The sequence below is a fragment of the Musca vetustissima genome, unplaced genomic scaffold (genome assembly GCF_032173495.1).
Source record: "Musca vetustissima isolate MV318-11 ecotype Yass unplaced genomic scaffold, APGP_CSIRO_Mvet_v1 utg597, whole genome shotgun sequence".
Classification (NCBI taxonomy): Eukaryota; Metazoa; Arthropoda; class Insecta; order Diptera; family Muscidae; genus Musca; species Musca vetustissima.
Window position 1 is genome coordinate 93,646 of NW_026879685.1, and position 17,959 is coordinate 111,604.

Consider the following 17,959-nt stretch of genomic DNA (forward strand, 5'->3'; position numbering starts at 1 on the left):
ATATTTGCCATAAATTCTGCTTCTAATGCTGCAGCAGTTGCCTCTCAAAATGTTTTCTGCAATTTAAACTAAGTCCTTGTTCTTTTCGGTATTTATATTACTTTTGTTGTTTTTTTTTTTTGGTTTTAGGAGAAGAGTATGTGTGTTAGTTTGGAAAATATGTTCATTTTAATAATTTTAATAATACAGTTTGCTTTTCATTCTTCGTTTTTTTTTCAATAATAAAATAGTTAATTTATAATAAAAAAATTAATAATTATATAAAAAAATGCCACTAAGTTTAGCACAAAATTGTTCTACTCGCATTTACTTTTAACCGTTAGCATTATTTGATTTGTTTGTCGTATTAAATACAGGGCACTTATGAATACTGCATTGGGTCTGAAATAGAAAAGAAGAGAAAAATGTTTGCATTATAGATTGTTTACAACAAATTCAATAGGTTTGATAAATTTGTCTGATTCGATTATTATCCATTAGAATAGTAATTTAAAAAGTGCCATTAAAAATTAAGTTTATAACCTTCATAGTCCTTAGTGTTTTGAAAGTCCTTCAGCGTTAAATGTTCTAAGAGTCATATACAAATTGGATTAAACGCACTCGGTACAAACAATATTTGGCCTGTTCCATTACTTTTTTAATAGTAAAGCTAGTTAAAGGGAAAAACTTCACTTAATGCCGACATTATGGGACCGATGACTATATATGTCGATAGTCAGGCGGCCCTTAAGGCGCACTATAAACTCAAAACCAGTTCATGATTGCAAGTCCGCTCTGAATGATATACGACAGATAGTTAGCTTATGTTGGGTTCCAGGACATCGTGGCAGTTAAAAAGGATGATCAAAATGGACATTAGTCTCCGAGTGGACGGTTGTTACTACCAACCGTACATCCCTAATGCCATGTTCTGACAGGCATTCGAACAACGTAGTTCGCTCTCAGAATTACGTACATGAATTGACCCGTTCATACAACACTATTCTTAATTCATGTCATCAGTGTTTTTATTTCAAACTTTTTGTTTCTTGTTTTACACCAAAATTCTAACATATTTGCATGAAACGCATATGGATCTAAATAGAAAAAATAATTCTCTTTCTCCTGACTATAATATCAACCCCTATCTCTTTACTTTTAATTCATGTTTTTGTTTGGGTTTCCCCACTTTTGTTTTTCGTTTTGTACGCTAATTAGAACCAAGGGGATAAAAATGCATATTGCATTATGTAGACAACAAAATGTGCATCCTTCTGCATATATAAAAACTAGAATTTTTGTTACTTTTCATTCATCATTTTCAATTTTACTGACAAAGTTTGAAAAATTGAAAATTTTTTTCATGCTGTCAAAATTAATTTATTTTCGATAAATTCTCTCAATTGTTAGAGATGGGACAAAATTCTTGGTGATTCGGAGAGTGATTCGAATTGAACAACGTACAAAAGTCGGTGTTCGCTCAGACAATTTTGTATGGGGAACTAAGTAATTACTTCATAATTAAGGGTCGAACAACGAATGAGAGAGCGAACAACGCTCGTCTGTACATGGCATAACGTAACCTAATGTGTGTGTTAAATTTCAAATTTCTGGATCTATCTTAGATATATGGACATTATATTCCGAAGAATATTTCAAGGTGTTGCAAATGGTATGACAAATTTAATAGACAGTCACCAATATGGTGGAGGGTATAATTATGCAGTCGTTTCTTGTTGTTGTAACAACAAAAACAATGTTTACACCCCACCAGAACAAATACTTAAAATAACACGCAAGTACCCATGCTTCAAATCCTTATAACATCACCATCAGCTTGGTCTTCTTGTCATTTACTGCCAGTCCCACTTTGGCAGATTCCTTCTCAATTCGTTCAAATGTGCCTGTTACCGCTCGCAAGTAACAGATTTTTGAGGTACAGTGTCATTTCTTTTCACTTTTGCGTCTCGGATGACCTTTCCCAGCAGGATTTTAAACACTTCACACGAGGAACTGTCACCTTTTCCGAATCCTCGTTCGGTATTGAAGGGCTCCGAGAGGTCCTTTCCGACTTTAACTGCTGACATTGTGCCAGTTAAAGTTATCCTGCACAGCCGTATTAATTTCGCAGAAGTGCAAAACGCAGACATGGCTTTAAATACCTCTGTGCGGATTGGGCTGTCGAATGCGGCTTTGTAATTGACGAAAAGGTGGAATGTGTCGATGTATTTTTTGTGTGTCTTTTCCAGGATTTGTCGCAGTGTGAAAATCTGGTCTATAGGGGATTTGCATTTGCCGCATTGGATACTGAGATTTCAATCGTTGGGAATGCATTCCTCTATCCAAATTGTACTAATCAGTTGGTGCATACCCCTGATCAGCGTCAGACCACCGTATTGAATAGTTCGGTAGGTAATCCAACGGCGCCTCCTGCTTTAATATTCTTCAGCCGACTAAATGCTATTGTGACCTCATCTTGGCTAGGTGGTATACAATCTATACTGTTATATCTTATTGGTTCTGGGGAATCTTCTTCACCAGAACCATTACTACCCTCCTGATAGTACCATAGGTTTCTTGATGGTGATCTTTGGTACCCAATTGTTGCTTTTGCTGCAGTTTGCTTCTGTATTATTATCGGGACAAGGAGTGCTTTCGGCTAGCAGGTGGGTAAGTTGTGCGGTGTAGGCTTCTGCGAACAAGGTAATGGTCCGAATCAATATTCGCTCCTCGGATCGATCTGAAGCATGGGTACTTGCGCAAACAGATGAGGCAGCTCTTGGAGTGTTTAGAGAGAAAAAATCTCCGAAAGGTGTATGGGCCGATCTGCGAATGAAACTCATGGTTCATTACCATCCATTCTCGGACATCGACATAGTCAGACTATCGAGCTGCAGCTTTGACTATGCCATTTGGTGATAATGGATGAAAATACCCCAGTAAAAAAGGCATATAAAAGCGAGCCAACTGAGGGTTCACGCAAAAGGGGAAGGCCATGAATCCAATTGAAAGATCAAGTGGAAGACAACATTTCGAAATATGGTCATATTGGAAGAGCTGCGCACAAGACCGACGCGCCTGGGAAGCTTTTTAAGCTCGACTTATGGAACAAATGTTCTATTTTTAACTTGAACACTTTAGTACAAATTTCATGAATGTGTCTTTCAACAAATACTCTTAAATAATACATCCATGGCTTTGATAAACCAACAAAATATAAATTGAATCCACCGTTGGCATTACAATCAACGATAGTAATAACTAAAAATAAAAATACTAATTAAATATCAATCAAATATGTTCCATGACTCACAATAAGTATTTGAAGTATTTTATCTATTTTTTATGTTCGTTTGCTTATCTCCCTCGAGTATTTCCCAAATCATCAACACGTGATAAGATTATACCCTCTACTATGCATATTTAATGTCATTACACATTTTAGAAACACAAACATACAATTAAAATAAATAAAAAAACAAAACAATTTTACTTACTGTCCTTCTTTAAAATATTCTTTGAGTGTTGTACTGAACTTTTTCGAATATTTTACAAATTCCTTTTTTCGCTGTTCGACAGCTTGTTTGCCAGTAACACCGGGTATAAAATTTCCTATTTCATTAACAACATCCAATAGTTTTTTAATGGCGCTGGCGATTTCTCTGAAAAATTAGAAAAAAATTGAAGATATTTTAATATGAAAGAAATTAAATATAAAATTGTCTATTTATTCTGAAAAAAGAACAAATTAATTTGACATTTCGGCACGAGAAATAGTAGATTAATAACTTAATACCATGGATAATTTTTAGCTATTTTATAAAAATAAATTTAAAGTCTCCCCTTTGTGAGAGATTGTTTTGGGGACAATAGATGACACATTGAATAATGGAGGCAAATAAAACGATATAGAGTTGAAGCGTGTCTTCATTGTCCAATGAAGTTATTTTCGATATATCGGACATTCGCTATATAACAACGCACGTAACCTATCTCTTGAAGAGGTCATCACACTTGACCAACATACATATAACAACCACCTTGCGAATTGGTGTTTAATTCTTAAATATTGTTGTTCAATATTAATGCAATAACTTCTTCCAATAATTTATCTCAAAAAATTTGCGTATTTTCATTAAATACTAAAATAACAATTCTTATTAGAAAATCCTGTATCAAAAAAAATCTCCCGCGTTCTCATCAGTTTCTTAAAGGAACAAATTGCAATTATTGGCATTTTGCCTTAGTGATATTATTGGAAAAATGTATCATAAATTGTAGTCTTTGGCCAGAGGCTTTAAGATTTGACAACGAAATCAAACGGTCCTTTTAAAATAAAATGATCTACAAAATAGTAGGTCTTTCGGGACATTTGAAGGCGTATATTGATATGGATGCTCTTCTACTAGACATATGCCTAAATTGCTGACTGAAACCCGATACACACGGGTAAATTAAGTCCATTTGTTTCCAATTATGGCAGTCATAATTTATAAGTTAAGCAATGCATTTTGTAACCCATCCTCAAGTTTCCCGTTTCGTAACATACCTCCATGGCACTACCGCAAATGTGCTATATAATATTCCCACTTACTTTATAGTCTCTAAGAATGTTTTTCGATCCTGAATTTCATCGGGTATACGACTCAGGATCACTTTAAGTGCCACTGATTTGCGATTTAATTCCTGGAATGGTTCCTCTGTACGCGTCAAACGATATTCGTTCACTGAAAAAAAAACCCAATTACCATAATTGGAAAACATTGCTGGAGTTAATTTCAAAACATTATACTTACAATCTGTTTCTGGTAGATTACCCTGCAGCCGTAGTACACATTCATTTAGATTTACATTCAGTTCAGCCCTACGGACTATGGACATTATAAAATCATAACAAAATCCGGGATTATTTTGTTCTGTTTTCAGAATCGATGATCGCAATGACTGGGCTGCTCCCACATCACGTCGTTCCAACTGCAACGGAACAAAACAAAAACACACATACACATTCATACATATATACGCCGTACACAAATTATGCAAATTAGATCGATTGAATATTTGGGAAACCCTACTGTTGGCACGGTTGTCAATCTGTTTTGTGGCTGCACTTTCATTGACTCGACGACGACAATCCAACTCACCTGTGCCAATATAGGTCTCAATATTACGGGCAAAACAAGTGCTGGTGTTGGCATTTCACCCATATTGTTGTTGTTGCTATTGGTGTTATGGTTGAGATATGATTTATTTGGTATTTGCATAGAATTTTCGAACAAAAATTAAAAAGGGAAATTGAATTGATTTCAAACACGGAAGAACGATCAAAGAAAAAAATATTTTCACACAGAAATAAAAAACCATACAAAAACACGTATCAGTTCAAGGTGAGTAAGACGTGTATAAGAAGAAGCATATGTTTGACAGTGTTCACATATCAAGGTGAGTGACACAATGAGGTGTGTTTAGTTGGCATTGGATTAAACAGGGTGATTCCAAATTGAAGAGTATTTCATTTTCATGAAAACCGGATATGAATTTACTTGTAAAACAAGAAACAAAAATTACTAGAATATTTAATGGAATTTCCCATTTTTATAAAATTTCAAGAAATAAAACAACTTGTAAAATATTCAGCATATTCAGAGTTGTCTTCTTTTTATGTTTCTCAACTAATTATAGCATATTATAGGAGTCTCAATGAAGCTCCCGATATTTATGATATATCTTAATTCCGATTATAGTAAAACTACGGGAAGCAGAGCTGAATACTACCGGTCACGTCCAAAGATCCACATTATACTGTTACAGTAAAATCGAGGCAGCAAAACTTTTATAACAGGACGTTGCAAATTGTAGAAAGCCCAATAACATTCATTGGGAGGCTGCAAATCTTAATATGCAGTCCCGGACAGGCAGCGGGTTTTTTACGGGGTAAGTCTCGGAGGAAATGGCAAAGTACCTCTGATTCCAAGGCAAGATTGATGCCGCTAAATAACCTGTTATTAGGTCACCGCCATCCTAAATTGACCTTCCTAATGATGGGGTTTTAGGCGACCTCATGCCCAGGGTTTGTAGTCGGGGTAACGACTGCACGTACGAACGGGGCCTTGGACCCTACACAAGTTGCCCAGACTTCGTTGCCAAGTCCCTGCCACGGTATAAGCCTATACCATGGTCGACCTTATATTCTATGGAATACTCAGTAAACCCTCCTCCGACTTATAAAAACAAAAATGAACGCTATAATTAGCTTGATATTGGTGTGGCTGCCTTGGCACATTCAGTCATGAATCTAAAATCGCAGTTTCAAGAACAATTTATTCTTCCAAAATCACATCGACCACTTCAAGTGTATTAACTCACTCCCAACCCCATTATATTTGGTGACATAAACGAGCCTGGAGAGACATACAGACTTTCTCCCCGCCTCCTTTCACCAAGAAAGTATCCTGACCTATCACTGAGTATCCCGACGATATCACTGTAACGGCAATTCGAATGACTCCTCTAAATAAAGGATAATAATTAAAGGCGATTGAAGACGATATAAACCTCGGGGGAGATTGAAGCTCCAATTCCGATTCCGATCAGTGGATGCTAGATCAACGCAAGCAACCACCAAGTCTGTAAATGTAAAAGAAATCTTCTATAAAAAGATATGCTATAGATCAACCGGTTCATCGAGGCGGATAGGAATTCGATAACCGACAAGGATTCCTTCAGATTCAGAGGAACTTCAAAATTAAACAGAAGTTCTCACGGAGGGACTCCTTAATCGAAAGAATTCCGATGTCGAGTGTGAAGGTGGCTCTAGTTAATCGTACAACGGAGAAGACAACTATGATTGATTTCTTATCAATAAGGACCTTATAGAGGGTCTCTGAATTATGACAACATATTCAAGGGCGGTATGCAGGATTGGGGCCGTATTGAGGGGATTTTGAGTCTCACAATTAACCTATGTCAAAAAATTCAAAATAAATTGAAATATATTAAAATTTAATAGAAATGAAAATTATGTTTTTAACACGTTCGTCTGGAAGTTACTTTGTTATGGATGAAACAAACATTTGATGGTATTCCCTACTGGATTTTGGGAAGAAATCATTACCTTTCATTCATTTTTCGCGTTTTTAGTTTTGTGTTGAAAAAATGTCAAATAAACACAAACACTTGTTGCGTATATTTATTTTATTTTTGGCAGAAGAAGCCACACGTGCATAGTTGATTTTTTGTTATTCACCTCAAGCTGCCATACCTTGTATTATTGTACCATGGTGTCACCTTTTTTATTTTACCGACAAATATCAGTAACATTAAAAAAACCTATTTTTCATGTAAAAATTAAAATCTATTTCAACTTCCTGATATCTGTCACTAGACCTTAATGACTACTTTATTTTGGTCGTTAAATTACCGAAAATTTTCGTTAATTAACGAAATTATAAGCAAGTGATTTTTTTTGTCGATAAATGACAATCGACGTTAACTTTGTCGTTAAGCAGTTATAGCACTACAGATTCTTGAATAGAGCAATTTGCATAGATTCTGAAGATTTTATAAGGCATAAAATAATTAATCGGGTTGAAATGTCGATTTTTTTTTTCTTGACAAAACTCGATGCTATAATAAAGTCGATTAATAGATTAGTTAAAATTCGACTTACATATCACTATATAATTTGTGCAAATTTGGGATGGCAAAAAATAGCAACAAGTACTAAAATGCTGCTTGTGAAAATAGTACCTTTATTATTGTTTAAATATTTTTATTACATATATAGATGTTTTTACCGTTTATTTATATATAAGTAGTTTATATATTATTGTATTAAAAATAAAAACTGATATTAAATTAAAAAAGAACTTTAAAAAGTACGAATCTTCGTAATTTTCCATCCCTGTTGCAAATGCCAGAAAGAGTACATGGTGGCAATCGTTGATTTTTGTTGGTTTTATACCTTCTTCTTTTTGTAAACACAAATTGTCAGAATTGAAATGAATTTACTGGGGTCTGTGAACGGTTAGCTTGTGCAAATAAATAAAAAAAAAACAACAACAGCGGCAGTACGACGCGAAACAGGAAAGCTCAGTTTTTATGAGATTTGTTTGCAATTTAAACAAAACAAGATTGCAAAAAATAGTTTGTTTTTATTTTGCCGAAGCTTTCAATGTTAATGATCGTTGTCATCGAAAAGGCATAGTCGGACAGACAGGCAGAAGGAAGGAAGAAGGCCAAAGAAGACTTTTTCTTGTTCTTAAATTTAATTAGCTTAGCGGAGAAAAACAACAAAATAAATGTTTAACACCACGATTGCGGATTGAAAAAAAAACCAAAAACTGAAAACTTCAATACTAAAATGTTAAAGGTATTGCTTGCATGAATTTGCATTTGCAGCTTTTGTTATATGTGCTAACTTTTTGTTGTTGTTCTTTTTTCATTGTGCCCTCGTCGTCGTTGCCGTCGTTTGTATGGTGCACATGTGTGCGTGTGTGTGATTTGTTGCTCTGTTTGGCGGCGTCTAGGGTAAAGGACAGCGTTCCTTTGAGGAAGTATGGCCAGACATGCGAATAATTGTTCTCAAACTGCTAAAGCAGGAGACGGTTTCACAAGTCGAATGGCAAGACTTATTCTATGGCGTCCACTTGGTGTGTCTGTGGGATGAGAAAGGTGCTGCGAAAATTTACGATTGCCTACGTAACGATGTTGTGGAATTTATAGCCCATGCCCAGCTTAAGGTCCAATCGCAGAGGGGTGAACATGCTCTGCTCACCACCTACATCATAGAGTGGCGTAAATTCTTTACTCAATCCAGTTACCTGCCTCTACCGTTTCGCCAGTTGGAACATTGGTTTCAATCCAAAACATCCACTTCGTCGTCCGGTTGTTCAGCTTCAACATCCGCCTCAAGTTCCTCCACGTCTGCAGCATCGACTTCGGCAGCAGCAGCTGCGGCCGGCACTTCCTCCGCAGCAGCGTCCTCATCGTCGACGTCGTCAAGCACCAAAAAGAATCCCACCGAAGACAGCATAGTGCGTAAGCTAATGCTAGACTCCTGGAATGAGCACATATTCAAGGACATCAAGGACCGCTTACAAGAATCGGCCATGAAGATAGTTCACGCCGAACGTAATGGCGATGCCTACGATGCCCAGTTGGTAATTGGCGTTCGAGAAAGCTACGTCAATCTGTGCTCAAATCCCAAAGATAAATTGCAAATCTATAGAGAAAATTTTGAAGCGGCTTATTTGAAAGCCACAACTGCCTTTTATCGCCTCAAAGCCACCGAACAACAGCAGGCCAATGGAGTGTTGGCATTCATGAAATATGCCGATGCGAAATTGCGCGAAGAGGAGGCTCGAGCTAAACGGTATTTGGAACCTAGTAGTTATGCAGTTTTGGCCCAGACCTGCGTTAAAGTTTTGGTGGGCGACCACATGAATACCATCATTGCCGAGTGTGCTCCCTTGATTAAGGAATACGAAACCGACCGTTTGAATTTAATGTTCCGTCTACTAGATCGTGTTCCAAATGGCGTAGATCCTATGCTACGAGATTTAGAAAATCACATAGTTTCAGCTGGTCTGGCTGATATGCTGTCGGCTTCGGAAATTATTACACAAGATTCGGAGAAATATGTTGAACGTCTGCTGGAATTGTTTAAGAAATTTAGTGCCCTCGTTAAGAATGCCTTCAACGATGATCCACGTTTCCTAACGGCACGCGATAAGGCATTCAAGACGGTGGTAAACGATACGAGTGTCTTTAAATTGGAATTGCCAACTGGTATACAGAATCGCGGTGTCAAATATACAGCACCGGAAAGTAAATGTCCCGAATTGTTGGCCAACTATTGTGACATGTTGTTGCGTCGAACACCGCTGAGTAAACGTTTGACAAGTGAACAAATTGATGCACGTCTCAGGGATGTCTTGTTGGTATTGAAATATGTTAATAATAAGGATGTATTTATGCGTTATCACAAGGTTCATCTAACAAGAAGGTAAGGCAAATGAAAAACATATATATATTTTTGTAGATTATATTCAGAGATTTAAAATACTCATATGTATATATGTATGTACTTTGAGCTTTTGTTTGACATTGGGGCATAGACTTTTTTAATTCTGGAGATGTTATTATTTTTGTCTGAATCATTTGAATATTATTACCAAAGTCTGATGATACTGATAAACTGATGTAAAGAAAAACCTGTATTTATGAATATTATTATTGATTTTGGTACTTAAGGGTCATTATTGCATAAGGGTCATTGGCATATTTCTCTTTTTTTGATATGACATTATTTCGTTTTGTTTCATGGGCTATAAATAAGGTCTACCTGGTGGCGGTCTTAGAATTCCATACTTTGTAGGGTAGAAACCCCCGGAGACAACCCCAAAACACGGAACAAATGAATTAGGTTAGGTTAGGGATGTACGGTTTTTGTGACAACCGTCCACTCGGAGACTATGTCCATTGTGATCATCCTTTATGTAAATATACTTGTAATGAAAAGAAAAGAGATAGTGGAAGAGTAGGGAGAGAAGATAGTGAGAAAAAGGGTCGGGAGGGAGAGTCAAATTTTTGACAAAGCCTAGAATTTGGTTAGGGTCTATTTTGGAGAAGAAGATTAAATTATCAATTTCGTAACTTCCAAACTGTTTATGCCTTCTGCTGATCAGCGATGGACATTTACAGAGGATGTGCTCAATTGTTTCCAGTTCTTCTTCGTCCTCACATAGACGACAATAATCCTCTCCACTGGAGTCCCACTTAGAAGTGAGAGATCTAATTTTGCAGTGACCAGTTATAATCCCCACAACGATTTTGATCTCCCTCTTATTGTGTTTCAGCAGCGAAGACGTTCTTTTACGAGAGAATTCAGGCCAGATAGATTTTGAGATTCTGCAAGCAGGTTCCCTTAGCCATCTATTACCGACTACCTCGCAATGGAACGCACGGATTCTGCCAATGAAATAGCTGATGGGAGGTTTCACAGATCTCTCAATCAGAAGATTGGACGACTGTGAACCCCCTCGAGCAAGCACGTCGGCTATCTCATTCCCTTCAATGTCACTATGTCCTGGAACCCAGCATAAACCAACTATCTGTCGTATATCATTCAAAGCGGTCTTACAATCATGAACTGCTTTCGAGTTTATAGTATGCGACTTCCCCGCATTCAGGGCCACCTGACTATCGACATATATAGTCACCGGTCCCGTGATGTCGGCATTAAGTGTTTTTACTATCTCAGCCGCTTTTGTGATTGCAAGAATCTCTGCTTGAAAACGCTACAGTTATTGTTGAGTTTATATGAGTTGTAAATTCCTAATTCCCTACAGTAAACGCCTGCGCCGGTGCCTTCCTCCATCTTAGTCTGTAAAGATTGACAGACCTCGCAGAGGTAAGGAGCCACTAGTCCAGGAAATTCAACTTTGATGTCATTAAAGTCCCTATGAGGAGGAATATAGTCACTGATATGACTATCCCCCCTGTTGACAGATTTCCTCACGGAAATCTCTCCTAGGAATGAGTTGATATTTCTGCTTTCCGGCATTCAATTAATCTATTCCGTAAGGAGTGAGAGCAGAATGGATGGCCTCCAGCTTCACATTGTTGAAAGCTCCCTCGATATCGAGGAATGCTGCCAACGTGTAACCAGAGGACTCTATATTCTTCTCGATGCATCCAACCACCTCATGCAGGGGTGTGTCCTCTGATCTGCCTTTGATGTAAGCATGCTGGGATTAAGTTTACTATGGTCAATGGTATTTCTAATTTCTGAGTCTAGTAACATTTCTAAAGTCTTGAATAGAAAGGAAGAAAGGCTAATCGGTCTATAGTCTTTTGGTAACGTATGTTGCGTGTCTGCGTCTTTTGGTAACGTATGTTGCGTGTCTGCGTGTTGCAGCATGGCCGGTATTATACCATCTGGGCCAGGAGATATATAGAGTTGAAAACTGTTTATCGCCCATATCAGTTTCGGGTGTCTTATAGTATCTTCTATCAACTTCTCCTCCTCCCTCGTCCAAACTGTAGGCTGATGCACACACTGCGCATACTCCCTATAGTCCTTACAACCAGGAAATTGGGTTGATGATAGAAGAGTCAAGAGTCTCACTACCAGAGTTTGTCCAAGTTCCATCACTTCGCTTAATACTCCCTATGGATTTTGGATCCTTATATAGTACTCTGCGGAATCTGGCCGCTTCGTTGACTCCAATTGACTCATTTTAGCAGATCAAAGACTCACGTTTAGCCTTCTTGATTTCGCCCTTGTACCTATTGAATTGCCTTTTATAAACATCCCAATCTGCACTGAGCTTTTTCTTACTAGCTCTATTATAAGCTTTCCTTGCAGGCAAAAGACAACTCTATTCAAAATTTTGGCGATCTATCTCAATTCGTTTAGAGGCTAGAGTGATTACAACTGCCAGATGGATATGGCTAAATCGCCAGAGCATTTTACAATTATCAAGAATATATATATACTTTATAGAGTCGGAAATGAATATATCGATGAGTTACAAACGGAAAAACAAAATGAATATAACCTCCATACTATGGTGGAGGGTATAAAAACTGATAGTTCAAGAAGGATCGCTAAAGCCTCAAACAGATGTCTCTGCCTGCTCCAGATACTTTTGTGTTCGGTAAACCAAATGGCTTCCCTGTCCACCATCCAGATGTAGTAAGACAAATGAAATTACTATCAATTTCGTGTTAGAAATGCATTTAACCATTGGCGGATTTAAATATGCCCAAAATTATACGACCTTCAACCCTTTATAAGGCTGCCCAAAATGTGTGAACCACCGCGTTTATTTTTTTTGGTGCCTCTTTATATATGTTTTAATAATATATGTTTTAATAATAATAAAAACCCGTTATATTCTCGTAGACTAATATTGGGTACTAGTGCAGACAGTGAAAAAGAAGAAGATATTGTTGAATGGTTACGTGAAGTTGGTATGCCTGCTGACTATGTAAATCGTTTGGCCCGTATGTTCCAAGATATTAAAGTAAGTCGTAAACATTCATATCACAACGAAATGTATTTTGAAATAACCCAAATTTCATCAATTTCAGGTTAGTGAAGACTTAAATACACAATTTCGAAATTCCACTGGTCGTCACGATGCCATTAATATAAAAATTTTAAATGCTGGTGCTTGGGCTCGTTGCTCGGAACGTGTATCAGTTAGTTTACCACTTGAACTGGAAGACTATATACCCGATGTTGAGGAGTTTTATAAGAAAAAACATTCCGGCCGTAAATTGCAATGGTATCATCACATGAGCAATGGCACAATAACATTTGTTAATAATTTCGGTCGTTACGATTTGGATGTGACGACCTTTCAAATGGCCGTACTCTTTGCTTGGAATCAGAGACAACATGATAAAATATCATATGAAAATTTAAGATTAGCCACTGAATTGCCAGGTATGATGACATAAAACTTGTGGCAAATAATATAATAAATTGCATGATTTGTTTATTTTTTCTGCATTCTAATCTAGATCCCGAGCTGAGGCGTACTTTATGGTCATTGGTTGCCTTTCCCAAATTGAAAAAGCAAATTCTGTTAATGGAGCCAAATTGTCCATCACCTAAAGATTTCACAGAGAATACCTTGTTTTATGTTAATCAAGAATTTGCTGTTGTTAAGAATGGCAAATCACAACGTAGGGGCAAGGTAAAATTTGAAAAAATAAATAATGTTATTATTCGTTGTTGTAATGTGGATGTGTGTTTTCCGTTTCGTTTTTTATAGCTGAATTTAATTGGCCGTTTACAGTTGAGTACTGAACGTTCAATACAAGAAGACAATCAATCTATTGTTCAGCTGCGTATTTTACGTGTACAGGAAGCCATTATAAAAATTATGAAAATGCGTAAACGGATGAATAATGCCACACTGCAGGTAAGTTACAAAACTGTAATAATGTGTTTTTGATAAAAGGGGTAATTGAAAACTTGGTAGAAAATATTCCTTGGATGTGATTGATTAAAGACATACCAACTTATATAGATCAAGTTTGAATGGACGGTTGAATAAATGACGGACTTTGAAAGCGGGAAGATCACCAATTTATGATTTTAAAAAATATCCATTTTCTATTAGAATTAGAAACAGTGCTATAACCGGACTGGAATAGACCAGGTATGCCTAGATCTCATAGTCCGAAACTATAGGAGAATGTTGCTGTACCACCCGTTTGCTAACGATAATGGAATATTGTCGTTGATGCCATACACCATCCAGCCAATTACACAGTAGTATGGTAGTTTTCTAATCGAAATTTGACAATTCGTTGCAATTGAGTGCAGATTGCAGAATGTTTGCAAAATAATTAATTGAGAAACCGATTGTTCCGGAATTTTGGTTGTTATTAATGTAGTTCTGTCCTTAGGAATTCTGCCTAGACGACAGTAGTCAAATCCGCTATCGTGTCCATTTGGAAGGATGATATTTGAATGATTCCAACATCTACTACCAGTAGATGTTATGAAATCCTCTGTTCTAGTAGTATAGTGTATCTGACAACGGTCAGAAAGCTCTGCAGTCATGGATTGCAATCGGATTTATAGTTCCTTGTCGTAAGCAGACTGGACGATATGTGCCAACTGTAGAGGAATAAGTTCCATTCCCATCGCATATAAAGTGCTATCCAGCATGCTGTGTGAACGACTGAAGCCAATGTTCAATGACATTATTGGACCATACCAATGCGGCTTCCGACCTGGCAAATCCATCATTGACCAGATTTTCACTGCGCTAAATCCTGTAAAAGACCCACGAAAAATATATCGAAACATTCCACCTATTCGTCGACTACAAAGCCGCATTCGACAGCCCAATCCGCTCAGAGGTGTTTAAAGCCATGCTTGAGTTGGGCATTACTGCATATTTAATACGGCTATGCAGTATAATTTTAAGTGACACAAGGTCAGAAGTTGAAGCCGGAAAGGACATTTCTGAGTCCTTCAATACCGAATGAGGATTCAGACAAGATGACAGTTTATAGTGTGACCTGTTTAACATCCTGCTGGACATGGTCATACGAGATGCAAATGTGTCATATGTTAGTCGCCTATGCCGAAGACATCGACATAATGGATCGAACATTGCGAGCGGTAACAGCCACCTTTGAACAAATTGAGAAGGATTCTGTCAAAGTGGGTCTGGCAGTAAATGACGAGAAGACCAAGCTGATGGTATCAACGCGCAAGACGTCCAGTAGGCTCGGACAAACTGTGGAACCTGAGAACTACAGCTTCGAGTGAATGATTTTATATACCTCTGTACCGTCATAAGCAAAACTAAAAACATCAGCTTTGAAATCCGGAGAAGAATAATGTTGGCCAACAGATGCAACAATGGTCTAAGTAAGCAGTTAGAAACCAGGCCACCTCCCGCCAGACCAAACTCACACTGTACATGACGCTGATACTACCCGTCCTGCTATATGGGTACTTGCGCAAGCAGATGATGGGAGTGTTTGAGACATAAATTCTCCGAAAGATCTATGGGCCGATCGACGCAGACCGGACATCTATTCTCGGACATCGGCATTGTCAGACGTATCGAGTTGCAGCGACTATGTTGGCTAGGTCATGTTTTGATGAGGATGCTCCAGCACAAAAAAGGCATATAAAAGCGAGCCAACTGATGTCTTAGGCAGAAGAGAAAGGCCACGAATTAGATGGAAAGATCAAGTGGAAGAGAAAATTTTGGCAAATGGTCTTTCAAAGTGGAAAGCTGCGCGAAAAGACACTGAGAGGTAGTTTTCTACCCATTCAGAAATCTCTGGTTTTTAATACCCGGAATGGCACGACGTTAGCATGTTCGAAGTGTAAAATAAACGACGTTCTTATTCCTCAATACCACATTCCACTTCGGAACTAAAGTAGATTGGAAATTCAGAATCGGATTTAGTGCTTCCTGTGAGTTGATAATGTTAGCTAAAATTCTGAAGAGTGATTCACACTTTATACACTTCCTGGTTTACATAAAAGCTTCGTTCTTTCAAGTCCTTGTGACTAAATACGTTACAGTGGAACAGGATTGAAAAGCATCAGAAACACTGATTGTCCCGCACAGCCAGACAGACACCATTACTCAATGTATACAGCATTACTTTTTGTGGCATTCAAAATAGTATGTGCACTTTTTTAATATAAAAATTTCTTTGTTTATTTTTCCTTTCAGGCCGAATTAATTGATATTTTAAAAAATATGTTTTTACCATCAAAGAAAATGATCAAAGAGCAATTGGAATGGCTTATCGAACACAAGTATATGCGACGTGATGATGATGATATCAATACTTTTATATATATGGCTTAAGTTTTATATACACATGGTTTGTTTATTTTTTACACTAACACATACATACATAAAGTATATGCTAACTAAATTATATATATAATTATACATACATACAGATAGGAAGAAAAAAGGGAATATTTTATTAGTTATGCTCGAAAAAAAAAGAAAACACATTTTGATTTGCTTCAAAACCACAGAATTCTACATGCAGAGAAAAAAAAACACGAACCTCTAACACAACAAGCAAATTAAAGCAGGAAAATAGGCAACAGTAAACAAGAAGAAAACAAAAACTAGTTCTTATGAAGAAATTAACACAAATTAACACAACACAACAAAAAAGTCTTGTTGTATATATTGTTGCAAACATCTAAGTATATAGAACAAGACTATAAATTTATATTGTGAGTGTGTTTAAGTAAATATTGCAATTTTTTAATATTTGTTTTTCCAAATTTTGCATCACATAGTGGTATTGGATTTTTTTTAACATTTTTGCTATTCATCCATTGACTGGAGTGTAAAACCAAATGTATCCATTATCATATTTCGTGCAAGATTTAATTAATTTGTTCTATTACAAATATTCCAATGGCGGACATGTCTATTCTTTATGATATTATGGTGAATATGATTGTATGGTGGACCAGTTTTCCTTACCGAAATTGTTCTGTATTTTAATATACACTATTGGCTTCAATCCTACAGAATTCTATTTGCAGAAATGCTAATACAATTGGATTTCTGTTAAGAAAAGTGGCAACATGAATACAGGGTAATATTCCTGCAATGCTTGAGTATATAAATCTATATTATAAATGTGAAAAATTATTTGTTGAAGCCCAAATTGCGATATATTTCAGATCTCTTCCTTTTTTTCTCTTCTTGCCAATTTTATTTGTATTTCAATAGTAATGTAAATTTATTCCAAATTATAATTATTTTAATTCGCATAGATACCTTGGTACCATATAGAATTATACTTTTTATATTTGTCCATTGTCCGGATTGTTGCATACAAACAAGAATGAATAATTTTTTTTATAATAAGAAAATTCAAATGAAAACTTCTTATTATAAATTTTTGTTTATAAGAAATTTTATTGTTTTAATATCAGTTTAATATCCTATTCCGCTTAAAGTATCCCCTTAATTGGATTATATAGATGATCTAATTTTGGTGCTGTTTTAAAGTACATACACAAGTAAATTCTATCGAAAAATAAATAAATTTGTAATTTTTTTTTTATATTTCAAAATCAATTCCATCTTCAATAATATTGAGGGAACACTGTTTTGTTTCCATTGATTTTTTTCTTTTAAATTGTTATATATATTTTTTGTTCTATATCATTCCTTTTAAAATTTACAAAAGATAAATATTTTTTTTCAATTTCTTTAAAATTAATATTGTGGAAAAGATCATCGACTTAATATTTATACACATGTTATGGCTTTTTTTCTACAAAAACAACCCTCTTCTGAAAACATTCAAAGGAAAAATGTTACAGTCAAACCAAACCCCTGTTCTGTCAATATGCATTTTGAATATATTGTCATATGTTTGTAATATACAGAAGATACAACCATGGTTTATTTTGAGAATACACTCTAAATCACTCTCGGATAAAAGG

General features: G+C 36.3%; 2 protein-coding genes across 2 annotated transcripts; one reads left to right on the forward strand and one right to left on the reverse strand.

Annotated features, from left to right (window-relative positions):
- Positions 1-238: 238 nt before the first annotated feature.
- LOC133324738 (programmed cell death protein 10) lies at positions 239-5,369 on the reverse strand. Its single transcript, XM_061533577.1, has 5 exons — positions 5,124-5,369; positions 4,776-4,953; positions 4,574-4,706; positions 3,477-3,641; positions 239-381 (listed from the first exon to the last, which is right to left on the reverse strand). Exons 1-5 carry the CDS (start codon positions 5,241-5,243, stop codon positions 297-299), a joined length of 681 nt encoding a protein of 226 aa, XP_061389561.1. The 5' UTR covers positions 5,244-5,369; the 3' UTR covers positions 239-296.
- A 2,972-nt stretch (positions 5,370-8,341) lies between these two features.
- On the forward strand, positions 8,342-16,347 carry LOC133324744 (cullin-5). Its single transcript, XM_061533583.1, has 7 exons — positions 8,342-8,350; positions 8,508-9,985; positions 12,890-13,010; positions 13,078-13,435; positions 13,513-13,688; positions 13,767-13,916; positions 16,206-16,347. Exons 1-7 carry the CDS (start codon positions 8,342-8,344, stop codon positions 16,341-16,343), a joined length of 2,430 nt encoding a protein of 809 aa, XP_061389567.1. The 3' UTR covers positions 16,344-16,347.
- The last annotated feature ends 1,612 nt before the right edge of the window (positions 16,348-17,959 follow it).

Coding starts and splice junctions, on each gene's coding strand:
- LOC133324744 (XM_061533583.1), top strand. Junction 9,986..12,889: donor AAGGTTCATCTAACAAGAAG/GTAAGGCAAATG, acceptor ATATTCTCGTAG/ACTAATATTGGGTACTAGTG. Junction 13,917..16,205: donor TGAATAATGCCACACTGCAG/GTAAGTTACAAA, acceptor TTTTCCTTTCAG/GCCGAATTAATTGATATTTT.
- LOC133324738 (XM_061533577.1), bottom strand. CDS start 5,243: ATGCAAATACCAAATAAATCATATCTCAACCATAACACCAATAGCAAC. Junction 3,642..4,573: donor ACATTCTTAGAGACTATAAA/GTAAGTGGGAAT, acceptor CTAATTTTTCAG/AGAAATCGCCAGCGCCATTA. Junction 382..3,476: donor GAATATTTTAAAGAAGGACA/GTAAGTAAAATT, acceptor TTTCTATTTCAG/ACCCAATGCAGTATTCATAA.